The 16493-nt window shown below is 53.2% G+C and overlaps 1 protein-coding gene across 18 annotated transcripts in view; it reads right to left on the bottom strand.

Annotated features, from left to right (window-relative positions):
• Positions 1–16493, bottom strand: part of NCOR2 (nuclear receptor corepressor 2) — a 254224-nt gene that overhangs the window by 138443 nt on the left and 99288 nt on the right. For all 18 annotated transcript variants that reach the window (XM_063351296.1, XM_063351293.1, XM_063351289.1 and 15 more), the window contains exon 4: positions 15222–15402. In XM_063351296.1, coding sequence (XP_063207366.1) covers positions 15222–15402 — 181 coding nt within the window. The remainder of the gene's footprint in view (positions 1–15221; positions 15403–16493) is intronic.

Below are 16493 nucleotides of genomic sequence, written 5' to 3' on the forward strand. Positions count from 1 at the left end.
ACGTCAAAATCCTGCAGTGGGATATTCAAAACCGCGACCCGAGTGACTAAGACGTCCCTCAGGTTTATGGAGGCCAAAAGGAGGGGACCACCCCAAGCTCCCCGAAACGCTCCAGGGGTGCGCAAACAAAATACAAGGGAGGCAAGCGCTTGTTTGGTGTCCCTTAAAAAGGGGCAAACTGTGAAAAACGCCTCCGATGAGGTTAAGCGCGGAGGCAGGGAGGCAAATTTTTAATTGCCCAATTTGGCGCTGGGCCAGGGCAGCGGGGTTAGCACCTCCCGGCTTCGCAGAACCAGATTTTAAAGGTGATGGGGGAGCTGATGGCAGAGCCGGCCGGTGCTTCTCCCAGCAAAGCTCAAACCACCCTCACCTTCCCTGGAACCGGCCAACTTCAGGCAGCTTTCCCAGGAACCCCTGAGTAATTGCCACGGACTTCCACGGAAACGCGGGACGTGGTGACACTTCTCCACACATGATTGTCACCCTCCCCTTTCGCATTAAAAGAAGTGTAGAAGTGGTGCTGAGGGACATGGTTGAGTGGTAACTTGGCAGCGCTGGGTCAATGGTTGGGCTTGATGATCTCAAAGGTCTTTTCCAACCTAAATGATTCCATGACTTCTCCCCATGGCTGCTGCTCGGGGTGTTTCTTTAGGTAGGAGCATCCCCTGCCCGGGGGCGCAGGCAGTCAGTGCAGAACCCCCAAACGTCCTCTGGCAGCCCGGAAAACACCCTGTCACCCGACCTGGCAAACCCCAGGGGAACCTAACACTTACTCCGTGCCTTTGAAAGTTTTAGCCTCCCACCATTTAGGTTTTTTTTTATTTTTTGCAACACCACCCATCCTCTTTCAACTGCCACCTGCAGTAAAGCAGGGTCTGAGTCTTTACAGAACACCAGCCGTGCAGGGATGTAGCAGTAAGGTCCGTGTTAATCCCAGCAAGTGTATTCCCTCTGATCTGAGGATGCTGGAATAGTCCCTGCCAAATCCCAGCTGGCCCTCAAGAAGGCGGAAAGCCCTCAAGCCCCAGATGCCACGTGAAAAGCGTGACCGAGTTTGCCTTCTGTAAAAAAGGCCTCTCCAGGAAAAAAAAAAAAAAAAAAAAAAAAATCCCTACTTTTATACCAGTACAATAGTCAAGCGACCAGCACAAATGCCATCGCACAAGTGGGACAGTGCCTGCATCAGCATGTGTTGGTCCCACCCAAGCGGGAGCCAGGCAACTGCATCCACTTGCGTCTGCCCTCTGCTAAGCATCATGTTAAGAAAAATAATAATTTCACCCCAACTGGCATAGCTACGCCAGCCATAAAGCGGGCAGGCAACAAGGCAGGCTGATTAAAGATACTGCAGCGTCCTGTGCTGCAAACATGGGGCCAGATCCTGAGCCAGGCTCAGCACCCCCCACACCCACTGCCACCCATGGGTGCTGGGACACGGAAGCCCCGGCTTGGGATGGCCAGGAAGAGCATCGGGATGGCTGGGATGAGGAGCGCAGTGCTCCGCAGCTTGGATGTGGCCCAGCAAACCTCCTCCTCTGCTTGCAGGAGCCTGAGCCGGGCGATGGGAAGGGGGGTTCCAGGTCGGAGGGCCGGGGATTGGGTCCCCACACCCCAGGGAGCTCCAGCTCATCCGCTGGGTGACACCAGGTGCATCCTCCAGCACAGGGACAAACACGGGGGAGGAGAAAAAAAAAAAAAAATAAAAAAAATCCACCACGGCAGCTTCTCCAAACCTCACTCATTTAAAAATAAAAAATTGAGGGGAAATGAAAAGACAAAAGCCCTTCTCAGCCTGGTGTTATCAAGCAGAGGAAATGAGACTTCTAAAGCTCCCATTCAGAGCGGAGTGGGGGGGGGAGAAATCCCACTCCAGACGCACTTGAGCGAACAGCTTTTGAAATGGAAATGTCGCTCTTCAGAAACATTTGAATTTCCTCCTCTCGTCAGGGGGGAGGCAGGAGGCGAGCAGGGACCCCGCAGCCCTGCAAATCCAGATCCAACCGGGGCTCCACGCAGGGCACCACCCGGGCGGCCCTCCGGAGAGGCGATTTGTCCCGGAGTTAATCGGGACCGGCACACGGCATTAATATCGGGAAGTCGGCTCGAAAGGGGCATCAGATTTAGAGGGGAGGGAAGGGAATGAATGAAGACAGTTCTATTTAACCACTGCCGCAAGCAAGGCGTGCCTAAAGGCTGCCTGCGCTCCCTCCCTCCGTTCTCCCTGCACAACCATCACCCAAATTATTTTTCCCCAACCCCTGGAGGTTGAGCTGCCTACCGAGAAGGAGCTTGACTGATGGAGAAAGGAAACGCCAGCAAGGCCTAAGATGGTGTGAGCAGTGGCTGCGGTGTGTTGTGGGACCAACCCAAACCTCCTCTTACATGCAAGAGCCATCGCACCAAGCCAGGATCACCAACAACCGCCCCAGAGACTTAGGCATGGGCTGACGGGTCCCAGCTCCTCTTCCAACTGTGCCAGCTCGAAAAACAGAACTTACTGCTCCAACAGCAATTCACCGAGCTCCCCTTGCCAACGGCATGCCACCACTTCATTGCTCTCATGTCTTTAGGGTCACTTAACGCATGGGTTCAATTCTGGCTATGCTCTCAGGACATCAAATACCTCTCATCTGTAAAAACCAGAAATTCTAAGACTGCAAGAAAAACGGACTTAACGGCAATACTCCGAAAACTCCCGCTGCCCCCAAAATCTAGTAAAGATTCCAGAAGTTCAGTTTTTTTATCAGTAAAGTCTCTTTACTTCTATCAGAACATCTCAGTACACACGCGCACGTGTCTTGTGAGACTCGGACACGCACATGAGGTCTGAACCGGGCAGCCTGGAAGCGGACAGGGGTCACTGGTGAACCTGCCCTGTGAACTTCACTGGCCTGAGACACAAAAAAAGCCCAAACAACTTTTTTCATCAGCAATCCAAGCCTGTCTGACTTCCATTTCGAGGTGGCTGCACAGGAAAACTTGTTTAAGCCTGAAACAAGGCTCACAGCTGCCTGAAAAAATTTTAACCAACGTAAAGAACAGGCTCTGGAGAAAAAAAGCCCTTCCCTTGCAACAGCCTGTCTTGGCTTTTAATGAAGCTTTTAGCAGCCTCATCTGTCCCCGACACACCGCTGAAGCCACACTTCCCCTTCATTTTGGCATCTCCCCTTTAAGCGGGTGCTGGTCCTGCACCCTGCAAAGTGCCATCCCCAAGACCTGCCCGGGACACGGTGGGGACACCACCTCCGCCTGCCCCTCCGCTGCCCGAGGCAGCCGCCAGCAGCCTGGCAGCCCCCCGGACACGCTCCAGCCCTGCTCCCAAGCACCCCACGAGCTGCGGTGCTACGGCAGCACCCGGGGACACGCGCGGGGAGATGGGACACGGCCCCGGCTGCTTGCACGGGCTTTGCAAGAGGCGGGCGCAGGAGGGGACAGGGCCGGGCGCAGGGTGGGTGCTGACAGGGGAGCACGGGCGGTGCAGAGCGGCCGTCGGCTGCACCATCCGTCAGAGCCAGCGGCCACCCGCGCTCAGGGGGTTATTGTTCTCATAATTGTGCAGACACGTGGAAGGGGGTGCCTCGACATTCGCTGCCTGTTTGAGTAGCTATTTCCTTCCCTGCTCCGCCTGCTTTTCCGGCAGGAGGCCGCATCCTGAGCCCCAGGGGGTGGCAGGCGGGGGGGCAGCAGTGCCAGCTACCCCTACCCGCCGCCCCCACCGCCGTCCCCCCGGCCAGCAGGGTGTAAAGGGGGGAGGAATTCACATCCCCCCCCAACAGGGAATGCAGGCGGGTGCTGGTCCAGACACGAGCTGGCAGCCAAGCCCTCCGCCTCGACAAGCCCAGAGAAAGATGCAAAACAAACCTTTCGTGAGAGTTTTGGATTTGTTCGGATAAATTTTTTTTGCCATAATATTTCCCCCCCCCATTCAGCGAGCAGAGGTGGTCTCAGGGTGTAGGGACCATCGCAGCGTCTCAAGTGCGACGCTCCTCGAGCATCACCCAGCTCTGCCCTCACAGCAAGAGTGTCCGAGGGAAGACCAAACACCGACAAGAGCTCAGGATAAAGCAGCTCCCGAAGGCTCAGGGCAGAAGGACCATCTCTAATTGCAAATGGCTGTGGGAGTCGCTCAAACTGGAAACCTCTGCCCAGGCTGTTCCTACAGAAAAGCACGAAGCACCCCTGCCTCTCCAGGCCAGGATGTTACGGAAAAAAAAAAAACCCTGAACATCTCAGCTCCCATAGCAAGAATAAGCCCACAGTGAATTTGTTATTATCTGTTAGCAGAGCAGCAGCTTCCCACCAAGGCTGGAATTTCCATCCTGGTTTGGCAGGCACAGGGCTGTGAAATGATTACTGTGTTTACTTTTCCTTTGCTAACTATAAAATCCCATTCCACTGCCCTGCCAAGAATGACTGAAGCTAATAAAATTCAGGCATTTGGAAGAAAGCAATAATAAAACTCCCTTTTGGGGCCTTTATGATGAAATTTCCCCACTCCAATCAGCGATTATGCTGTATTCATGAACACTAGTGATGTCTCCAAGTGCACCCAGATTGACTCAAACCAGTATTTAGCTTTGCTCGAGACTGTAAGCTTTTCTCCTTGCGGCTGCTGAAGGCAGGATCACTGAACTGCAGAGCTAGAAGAAGCCTTTGAAAAAACAGCTTACAAGTACACGAGGAGGCATATACACGTGTGTGTGTATATATGAAAAAATGTCGCCTTTCCAATTACTTAGAAACCTGTGAAAAAGTATATACACACGAAACATTCATGGATGCATGAATTTACAAATCCCTCTCCAAATATACTGAAAGCCATTAGTATAACGCACACTATTTATTTATATACACATACCTGCCCATTCTTTAGCAGCTTTTAGTGTTTGAAAGACCGTAACGTTCCAGTGTTTACATCTGCCACTCTGCCGGCTGCTGAGGCAGAAACCCATCAGCTGCTGGGGGCAATCTGGTCCACATCATACCTGCGATGGCTGGCACAAGATAAAATAACGCAGACCTGAAAAACAGCCTGAAATAAAAGCCTACGCTTGCTTTGGCCGCGTAACCACGTGGGACGGCTTGATGTGCACTAGGCAATGGTTCTTTCTTAAGCAGCCACGGGAACGACAGCATCCAAAGCGGAGATCAGAAGGCAGAAATGATCACTGCTGCTCCTCGGGGAACAGAGCAGGGAGGAGAGAAATCAGCCACGTCCCTTGTCAGGGCAGCGATCGGAGCACGTCGTTCACAGGCAAGCCTAAGAAGCGTTACTGTGCAGGCAGAGGAGGTGATAAAGCGTCGGAGAAATCTGCAGGTTCCACAGCCCCGGGGAGACCCCTCGGGACGCGGCAGAGGCACCACGCACTGGGCAACCCCACATCTGCGCCCAACTCCTCCCCTGCCGCTCGGCACTGCCAGAGGACAGTGCTCCGCTCTTCCCCTGCATCCCGCAGGAAAAGGTTCCGGCTGCAGGACTAAAGGGGCTGACAGTCCCGGGCCGGGATGGAGGGGAGCAGAAGCCGGGCTGAACGCTAGCACACGCAGAACATGTTCGGTCAGTGCGCTAAGATGACCAAAGAGTAACTAAATCTAGGTCAGGGCCACGAGGAGGTGGTTCAGGTTATTTCATCCCGCGCTGCTTCTCCCCCACTAATTTCGGCTTTCGGTTCACCAAACCAGGGGTAGGACAGAGAACATCGCTCCCACCCCGAGCCAAACCTGCTGCTGGGGAAAAGCCCATTTCCAAGGGCAGGGGGAGCAGGCTCCACCGCGCTCTCGCTCCTTATCCTCTGGAAAAAGGTGCCAAGAATTAGAATTACATTTTTCGAGAGCAGCAGAACAAGCCAAGGGCCTGTCAGCTTGTCCTAAAACAACCCCTCTCCGCTCGCCGAGCACGCAGCCAGCATTCCTGACGCTCACCAGTGTCCATCGCCCCTCGGCCCCCCCAGGCAGCGCGAAGCTGCAGAGCATTTCGTGGTGGAGCAAGCCAGAAAGCACTCTGAATGTTCTCCACCTAAACCACAGCCAGAGTTTTTATGTTTAAAAAGCAGGTTTGGGTCCAAACAGAAAGGAGTTTTTCAAGCGAGTGATTGCAACTAGGCCCTTTGGCACTTGACAGCTCCTCTCTTGTTATCGATGCTGAGGGTGTTGTTAAGAGATGAGGCTCCACGAAGCACGGACGTGGAGTCACGGAGCTTTAGCAAGGGCTGTTGCCATGTTCAATATGTTATTACAGCTCCATCACCACGGGCACAAAGAGCAGCAACTCCTTTCTGCCAAATCCATCTCTGAAATCACTCCCCCAACTCCATCCCCTCCAGCAGCAGCAGGCAAACACCATCGATTGCTGCTGCGTCTCCTCCACAGCTTTTCGCCCAGTGCTGGGAAGGAAGGCTTTAGCACGAAATACCCTCCTCCTCAAAAGGCAGCACGCAAAATCAATCTGATCAGTGTTACAACTTACTGGCTTTCGTTGCGTGAGTCAGAGATGTGGATGGGCTGCATTTCGTAACCATGGAAAAGAGTACAGCACCAGAAATGCGCTCGGTGCTGTATGTTCATGGAGAAGACACCCGAGCTGCTCCCACCAAACCCCTCGCTGTCCCCAGGAAGAGCCCTGGCGAGGAGAAGTGCGCAGGGATGCCAAGTTCATCTGCGAGAAGATGTACGTGCTTGCCAATCGGTAACAGCCTGCTGCTGCTTTGTCATCTGCACTAACTGGCCAGATCGCATGGAAGCGGGAAGAATCGCGTACCCCATCCCGGAGCACGCCTGGATCCAGCGGGAGCTGAAGCAGTGTTCCAGCGGCACCCACACTCCCTCCCCTCCCGGAAGATGAGGGGGAGAGAAGAAACCTACCTCAGGCTTGAACTGCAGGGGGAGAAGAAAAGAGCCAGGACATCTCGGTACCATCACTCTTGGCACCAGGACTGAATTCTCCCCCGGAAATTCATGCCAGGTGGGGCTTTCTTTTTTACCACCCATGGAAAAACGGATTGACAGCAGGCAGACAGCAGCGGTGGCCGGTACAGCCCTCCTCACCCTGCGCCGTCCCTGTGCTTCGAAGCGACGCACAGGAGACTGGTGCCAGTTCCTGCCACACCGACCCCCGTTTCCTAACTCCCACCCGAGGGCTGACAAAGTTCAGTAGCCAACTAGCTTTGCTCTCCTGTATTTCCAGGGTGTAACAGGGCACATACGAATCCTTGCTATTAAAGAAAAAAAAAAAAATAGATAGACATAACATGTACAAACACTTCAAAGACGGAGAAGAAAAATCTCTGTTAATCCACACAGCACACCCAGCTCACAACACTGCCCTGCCGCAAGCAGAAAAAAGCAGGCAATATTTCTTCCAATTAGAGGGGCGAGGCACACAAAATCAAGGGACTTTCTTCCCCTCAAGCAGATCAGGTGAGATGTCGCACTGCGCGAGCCTTGTAATATTGACTGAATGGAACAGAAAAGTCCAATTATGTAAATGATGAAGCAGGCTCCCGAGAAGCAGCCAGCTTTATCACGCTGCCCTTCTCCACCGCTACGGCGTGGAAGGCAATTTAAAAGGTTGTTTTGGATGTCGATCACCACAAATGAGCCGAAGATGTGCGAAACAACAACCTGCGCTTGAGGCACCAACAGTTCGCCCCTCGGTTTTCCAGCCGTGCCGAGGCCCTGCCCTGCTCTCTGTGGCTTGGGGACCGCCGTGGGCTGGAGCAGCCGGGGTAGGGAGAGCCGGGCTGCGGGCGGCTCAAGGAAGGTCAAGCTCAGTTTTTATACCCTGCCTCTGGAACATTTCTGCAGCCCACAAGGGCTTTCCCTGCCCTGAGTCTCTCAGGCCACAGTTCAGTTCTTCAGCCATTGGAACTTCAGCTGAAAAACGGAATAAAATCAGTTGTGTTGTCAATGACGGTGCTCCTTCCCTTTACCCCCCCCGGCCCAGGGCTGGCTGGAGGGGCTGAACATCTCAGAAGGACTACACAACACCCAACTGCATCTGGTTTCCAAATGAAACCAGCATGAGCCTGTGCATGGGACGGAGCATCCCATTCCAGATCCAACACTCCTCCGGCTGTTTGCTCCCTTGGCTTCCCGTCCCGAGCTGGTGCACGGCACGGGCTGCTGACAAGCCCTCGCAGCCATCCTGGCACGGCCGCTGCCATGAACTGCCGGCTGTGCCGGGAGAGCCAGACTGCCTGCCCGAGGCAGACCCAGGCTCCCCAAGGTGTGTGTTCACGCGCAGGTGAGCAGGGCTCGACACGCTCACACTCATCCTCCCGCGATTTGGAAATCATCTTTGGAGCAGGGAGGAAAGCAGGGGAAGGGAGAAACCCAGCCAGAAGTGTTTGCACTATGACTACGTGAACAATGCAAATATTTCAGCTTTTAAATATGTTTGGAATGACAGAGAAAGCCAACATCTCCCTCATCTTCCCAGAAATAGCTTTGAATCATTGCTGTCCTAACGCAACGTTCCTCCCCGCTCCCTTCCTTCCCTCTGCCCCCCTCCTCCCTCCCCCCCCTCCCCAAATCGTTTTTGCAATCAGATTTTTATCAGGCACAAGTCAACAGCGTGAGCAGCGGCACGGCAGATGGGTGGATGTCGAACACATCGCAGGAGGATCCTCCTACAGCTGCTGAACTCGAGAACCCCGGGCCACTCGCTCCTGATGGGCGCCCAACTGCTCCACCAGCCTCGGGACCACGGGGAAAGCCCAGCCTGCCTCCCCCCGAGCAGGCTGCACGGAGAGGCAATAAGAAATGCTGTTCTCTGCAGCGGAAGGAGGACAAAAGCAGGAAAGACATAGGTATGTTTGTACCCACTAAAACTGTTGCATTTCACTGCTCAGACCTGAGGTTAGAGCCGCTTCCATAGAAGTCTGCTCCTTCAAGAAGTGGTTGGGAGGCCACACGGCATGTGTGGGCTTTGCATTGAGCACCCTGCAGCCCTTAAGGTGAGAATCATTCTTCTTGTGGCTTCTTGTGGCAAGATGTTCGAGGCATTTCACCTTCCACAGGGCTGATCAAGCCACGGACCAGCACTGAGCTCCGCATCTCACCTGGGTTTTGGATAACCCGGAGCAAGCAGGGATGTTCCCTCTCCATCAGGACATCCCACGGGGCTCCCCACCAGATGTGGGTACTGCCACAGCTGGCCAAGGAAATGGTTCCCTCCCCCACGGCAGAGGTGCTCGGCCAAGGAGGACAGCCCTGCACTGTCACTGGGTCCCCACTTGCAGACGTTCACCATAAGGCTCCTGTAACGAGCCCAGAGCTCTTTTTCCCAAGTGAAAAACAACCTCCAGAGGGGAAGGGAGAGCCCGGAGTGATCCACGCCACAGACTCAGAGGCTACGGGAGGACACGCGCCCAGGGACGGCCGACGCTCACAGCTTCATTTTGCTCTCCAGCCCCTCTGCGCTATTGTTCTGCGGCAATAAATCACGGGGAGGCGCTGGAAATCAGGACTGGTTTCTACGAGAGGGAGCCCGGGGTGCGGGAACCGAGATGCCGCCTCGCTTTTCCCTGCTAATTCCCTTGGCGGCCGGCGTGCTCAGCGCCTCTCGGAGCGCTCCACTCCTACGCACCCCGTCGGAGCGCCACGGCTCTCCCAGTTCAAAGCACTGCTGCGTTTCCACCCCCTCCGCTCCCTTCCCCCAGCACTGGATTACTCAATTAGAGATTATGCTTTTGCCAGTTACCTCCAAGCCAACTGGGGCCTCTGCCAAGGTCAACACAAGTTCCAGCCAGTTTCTTTAATAACTGCGAGACCAGCCCACTGGAAACTCTGAGAGGTTAATCCCAGCAACAGATCAATGTTCCCATAACAGAGCCACGGAACACAAACGCCAACCGGTGATTTACCAGCTAGCCCAGATATCCGTGCTGGGAGCTGCAGCGCTGCCCCTCCGAGCATCCCTCCCCATGCCGGAGCAAACCCTGCTGCCGGAGTCCCCGGCCTCCCGCTCCTCTGCGCCGGCACACTGGGCAAGGGACGAAGCAGCTCCCAGGGGACAGCCCTGCTGTGGCACCGGCCAGCGCGGCCAGGAGGAAGCAGGGCTCCCGAAAGGCCTTTCGGTTGTCCTCGGTGCTCTGCCAGCCTGCAGCCGGGGCAGGAGTTAGCAGGCTAGCCAAGAGCCTTTCCATCCCACAGCCTGTTTTCCAAGAGTTTATTGTAAATTGGGCTCTTGGAATGGGCAGCCAGTGTGAAATTTGGCATGTACACTGCTGGCTTCAATGCATCATTAAAAAGGCATTTTAAATGTGTTAATTCCTCCTTTTTCAATTAATTGCTTTTAAAGCTACATTAACGTGCATCAAAGCAAAATACCCTTTGCCCTAATTTCTGCTTTGCCATACATATTTCCTGGCCTTGGTGCTGTCTTTTCCAAGACTCCCCCCCTTCCCTTTTCTTATTCCAGGTTTCAGTCTGTAGCACAACAAAAAACACTCCTGCAGAAAGGGAAGAAATTAAAACCCTTCAACAATGTAAAGCGGAGTCCAAGTCCTAACAACACATGGCTTCTTAACAGCCTTTTTCCATCAATAGTTGTTAATTATTTTACAAAAGAGGGAAGTGGCATTGTCCCTTGTACAGATGGGGAAATCTGAGATACAGAAAGGGGAAGAGACTTACCCGGTGACCAGCAGCCTTGCCAGGGCAGATGGCAGCAAGGTTCAGGTTTCCTAAGCCTCCACCCAGCCCCGTACCCGTGGGACTACATGGCTCCCCGTAAGCATATTCCTGCTGGAGCAATAGGCTACGCGTAATCGCAGCCAGCCAGCCCTTGCAAGGGGACTAAATGCAGATCACGACTGACTCACGTCCTATAGGAAGGAGCAGCAAACCACGTATGTGGTGGAAAAGCAGTCTCGGAAACGGGAAGAAGAACAAGTGGAGGCATAATGGGGATAAGGAGAGAGGGGAGAGGCAGGACTAACCTCCGGCTCTGGAGAAGGGAGAGCAGGCGCCGCTGGACCAGATGCGCCTCTCGCCGTCCCTACGGGGCAGGATGGCAGGCAGCACCAGCTGCGCACGTATGCACAGAGACAGGGGATCGTGCGGAGACAGTATTGGCCTGCTCTGGAGCCGTCTGTTTTACTCCTATCTGCTCTTACGTGATGAAGGTCCATGACTTTCTCTATCGGAAAGAAAGCAGAAGCCACCGAGGGTCCTGGGAACCAGCTCCCGCATCTCTGCCAAGAGCACACCCGGCAAATCTGCATCACGGCAGCTCTTCCAGCGAATCTCACATCCAGGCTTGCAGTGATTGAAAAAACAGTCCTGCTTTAGGTTTTGCCTGGTTATTCTCAGCCAGCTCAAGGGAGCTCCTTCTCGGAGGCAGCGTCAGCCCACGCTGCCACAGAGGGCACCAGGAGATTTCGCTTCTCTCCAGCAGACTGAGCCCTCCTGGCCACATCCAGCTGCAGGAGCACAGGACTGTACACATGCACTGCAGCAACGTCCCAGCAACCCCTCTTACAGAGAGGAAGATGCTCAAGTCGGGGAAGGCAGGCAAGAAAACAACCTTCTCTTCCCCAGCTTGAAAAGAAACACCAATGTTCAAGGATATGAGCAATGAGAGGTTCGTAAGGAAAGGTAATATCTTTTACTAGACCAACTGAGATTTAGCTGTAAAGCTGCTGCTTTTGAAAGGCACGCTGCCCAGAAGCGTGTCTGTTTTCTCCAGCTATAACACGCTGATCTAATAGAAGACATTACCTTCTCCTTGCAAACTAAGCCCTGCTTGGAGCGAGGCTGTGCTGATCTCGAATGGGGTAGAGGGGCCCAGCTCACCCCAGTTTGGGAGAGGTAGATGAGGAATAAAAAACATAAGAGATCCAAATCTCTTCAGGGGGAAAAAAACTCTGGAACCTGTTACCAGCATTTGCCACATCCGTTACTTCATCTGTGTTCCGAGCACAGATTATGGCCCAAAACAAAGGCCTCGGAAATGTGCAGGAATGGTGTTAGCTTCTCCCTCCTGGGCTGAAGGTTGGTAAATCTGAAGAAACCAGCAGTTATCAGGGGCGTGCTAAACTCACACTACCACAGGCCTGATTCTGCATCTCAGCTCCACCGCTGCTCTGAAACCAGCAGAGACCAACAGGCACCCACTGCCCGAGAGCGACATCCATTGCTGCTGCCTTAGTTACCTCCTTTGGGACAGTCGGGCTGGCACCCAGAGTGCATAACCAAACCCCTACCCTTTTTATTGAGGGTTTCGTGGAGCTCCTTACTGTGCAAAAATTAGCTCAATCTGCAAAATCACCATCAAAAGCAGTCCTAGTGCTGTTACTCTGATGATTAAGTTGAGCTCCTCCCCGCGCAGTGACTGCGATAACACGGAATGGGGTAAGGGGTAAGCAAACAACTCCATGGATACACTGTCCAAATAACCAGCAGCGTGTTTGGTAACGCTGGGTTCACGTGGTGCATCTCACCTGGCTTGCAAAGCTGCCCTAGATAAAGTATCGAACGACTTTGTGGGGCACTGAGTCAGCAGCAGAGATGGAACAGCAAATTCCTCTCTCCAGCTCTGGTCACTGGGACACACATCCTGCCACCACATGTGTGCCACCACCCTGGGACACACATCCTGCCACCACATGTGTGCCACCACCCTGGGACACACATCCTGCCACCACACGTGTGCCACTGCTCCGGTCCACGCGCAGCTTGCAGACGCGCAGAGACCGCTGGCTCTGCACCCACCTTACAGAGCGCTTGTGGGAAGGGAGGAAGCTGGTAGAACCACCCCTGAGAACGGAGGACAGGCCGAGCAAGCAGGAAAAACATGGTGCTGCCAGAAGTGAAGCACAGGCCAGTGCCCAGGGGATGGAGCAGAGTGGAGATCAGCCACCGGGACGGGCTGCACTGGGACGTGTTGTTTTAGGAGGACCCATCAGCCGGGCAGAGGAGCTGATGGCAGTCACGGAGCTCCGCACAGAGCCTCTCGAGAAGGTCTTTATCAGTTGTTCTGGATGGTGATTAACATCAGAGCCAAGTGCCAAATTCAACTGTTGCTGGCTTAGCACAGACCCAAGAAGTAGTTTTACGTGTGTAAACAGCCCAGATTCACAAGTGTTCAGACCTTGTGCCGAAGCCCACTCTCAGCTCTTCGCATTTCCTCTGGAGCAGAACACCCAGAACAGTTCCTCTAACACGCTGAGGCTCAGGGCGACGCACGGATCAGCTTTACCGCAACCTTAGTGTTCACGAGCAGTTTATAGACTAGTCTGAGGATGACTGCTCAGGAATAAAGCCAAAAGACTGCTATTAATCCAATTTCCCAAGCTGCAAAGGCAGATATACCTTCAGAATGGTGATCCTAGACCCCAGAGACTTGCCTTCTGCTCCCAACCACACGAACAGCACTAAAATCATCCCAGTCTTGCAGTGATTTCCACCAAACCCATTCTGGAAACAGCCCCCACTAGTTTTGAGCGACTAATCCCGGCTCTACTTAGGCTCTCACCAGTCAGGGACACCACATTTTTTCCTTCCTTCCAGACTCCGAATTTACAAACGGCTCCACTAAAAGCATAATCTTGTCTTGATGAATTGTATCTCACAGCTTTCTCTCTCTCTCTTTCATTAACAAATGTTTTAAGCCTCATAAAATGCATGTAATTCTCGGAAATGTGTCACAGACCAAGAAGCAAATGCAGCCCCGGAACTCACCAACTAATGCCTCAAGAGCGGCTTTGCCTATTAGAAGCAAATAGCTGAGACAATACGTGGTTTTCCGGTGAGAAGCGGAACAGAACTGCTGATGGAAATAATGTGCAGACAGAAAAGCTGTCCTGGTTTCCTCACATCTCTGGAGAGGGATATTTTTTGTTTCATGGCCAACAGTTTATCTTCCCAATCAGCCACCCAACCCAGTATCCCTCAAGTATACCCTATGGTTCAGAGCCACCACAACACATCCCGGTGGCACAGAGAGGAGACTCCTGGCTGGTCACAGCATCATCTCATTAAGACACGTCTTGGAGGGAGCAGCAAAGATGGGACACAGAAGGGCCACAGCACCTCAGAGGCATCTTTTCCAAGGCAACACACTGTCAGAAGCTAAAGGAGAGCAAGTTGACACATCTGGTGCATTTCTCATGGTCTCCGCATTCGAACACAGCTCTTTTTTAAGAGCTACTCCATCCCTTCCAGCATCAGCTCACCATTCCTAATCACCAGTCCCTGCAGCTCTCTCCTCCATGAGATCCTGCCCGGCCTCCCTTGCCATCTGAACTACCTCCAAGTCAAACGTCCTTCTCACTTGAGAGGGGTCAGAGGGATCTCATGTAAGGCCCACCAGTACTGTATGGATAAGAGATGTCCGAATATCCCAGCACTCCCAAGCATGAGCTTTCTTGCCCATGTGTTATTTCAGTTGGCTCCCGCAGTGACGCGGCAAACCATCCCCACCTCCCTGGGTAAGGACTCGACATCCTCTTCACTTCACTGCGGGCTCAGACATCTCCGAAGCCCAGCCTGCAGCTGCATTGACCCCGGGTGCTCACAGCGCCGGAGCTCGCGTTGGCAGCGCAAGCCAGCTGCCCCCAGCCTGCTTACCCAGCAAGACTCGCCTGCCAACAGGGAATACACCCGAGCTCGAGGTAAAATCAAATACAATTTACCCCAACAGAGCATGAAAGTAAATCCAAACAGGCACACGAGCAAGGGATTTCTCTTTGCAGCATTTATTACATGTGCAGAGGGGACAACTGCAAGTAAACAATTTGCTTTGTTAAATGAGACTAAGGCGAGGGAGGCTTTCCTAGGGAAGATTATATTAAAGAAGCACCAGCAACCAATTCAAACCCTTCAAACACTAACATTAAATAAAGAGATGTGATAAATAAGAAAGGTCAAGTAAAAATCAAATCAGGGCACAGTATCCAGAAAAGCTAGACATGACCATCCCTAATTCAGCCTACAGGAGCTTCCAAATTGTCCTGGTGCTTTTAACAGCCCAGTAAATGCAAGCCTGTGACTGTAACAGTTACGGGGAAAGCTGATACGCTTCTGTTTCCCCAAAGTAGTCACCTCATCTCAGTGAATATCATCCAACACCACCAAGCACTGCTTGATGCATCAAGAACCACCATCTACACCAATTTCAGCGGCGGCTCAGACCCTCAAAGGTAGCTCTACGCAAGCCAAGGGGAACCCAAGACACAGACCCCACACCCAGCTACCATCCCTGGTCATTGTCCCCTTACCTTTGAGAGATCCTCTGTCCCTCCCTGCTGGCTCTGGTTCAGGAGAGGCGAGTGCCGCATCAGCGGGTCCTGCAACAGATCCAGGCGCGGTCTCTTGGTTTCAATGAACTCCAAGTCCGACGGCTTGGTCAGGTCTGAGAGATAGGAATGCGCCTCGGTTCTCAGGTGCAGCTCCTGAGATCTGGGGACAAAGAGAAAGGAGCCTTTAGAAAACAAACCACCTCTGCTCTCCCCTGCTCTACGCCTGGCAAGCCACTCGAGGAGGACAGAGGGCTCAACTTCTGCCCATTTCCCAGAAGGATGCGTGAAGGGAGGCCAAGTGGCCCTGGACTCAAACATCTCAGGTCTTCGCAGACCCAGGATGCTCCACAGCTTGGTCACTGGACATGGTGCACCTCTGCAAGCAGGCAGAACCAGGCATCACCCGGGGAGCAGGACACAGGATGCAGCATCGCCGCCATCCTCCAAGCCCAACAGGCCACCCTGCTGTCCCCCTCCTCAGCACCGCCGCCATGTCACCTGGAAAGCCCCGCTGCCATCCCCCGTCCCACCATGTGCGGTGGGTGGCTGTCCCTACACCGGGGCAAAGTGAACGAGGCTGCAGGTATGAGCCTTCCCTGTCCTGCCAACGTGGGCCAGGCTGGCCAGAACAAGCCAAAGCTCAGAAAATCCTCAAGTATGGCCCATAAATCCCCTTGTGACCCCTGAGACCAGGCAGAGCTCCCTTCTGCCACGTCTGGCTTGTTTAGTCAAAGGTACCTCACTGCTGTTTATATTTAGCATCTTCTATAGGAATACCAAAGATTATATGCTGGGGGAAAAAAATGCCTACTCCTCCATGGCTAGACAGTAGGGATTTATTTTTCCAGGATGGGGGAGGAAAGAAACTGGCCACATGTAGTTGCACGTCCCCGACACAGACCTGGCAAGCTGTAAAGGCACGTTATCCAGTGATAGCAACTGCTCCAACAAGTCACGTCGGGCTCAAATCCCTTCATTAAATATGATGCAGTTAATACCTGGAAATCTGGTTTGGTTTTGCCTCTTTTTTTTTTTTTTTTTTAAACAAATGTAAAACGTTTTTTTGTAGTTCTGTTTTTCTTAGCAGGATTCTCTGGTGGGAATTGTAAAGGGATCCTACAAAAATACATTAAACCTTTTACTATGCCCAAGGATCAGCTTTGCTGCAGCAGCTCCAAGGGTGTGTTTCTAACACTTCAGGCAGAAGTGTCTCTTAAAAAAATAAACCAAACAAAAAAGCGAAGCACAGGA

Source organism: Chroicocephalus ridibundus, chromosome 13, assembly GCF_963924245.1.
Source record: "Chroicocephalus ridibundus chromosome 13, bChrRid1.1, whole genome shotgun sequence".
Taxonomy (NCBI): domain Eukaryota; kingdom Metazoa; phylum Chordata; class Aves; order Charadriiformes; family Laridae; genus Chroicocephalus; species Chroicocephalus ridibundus.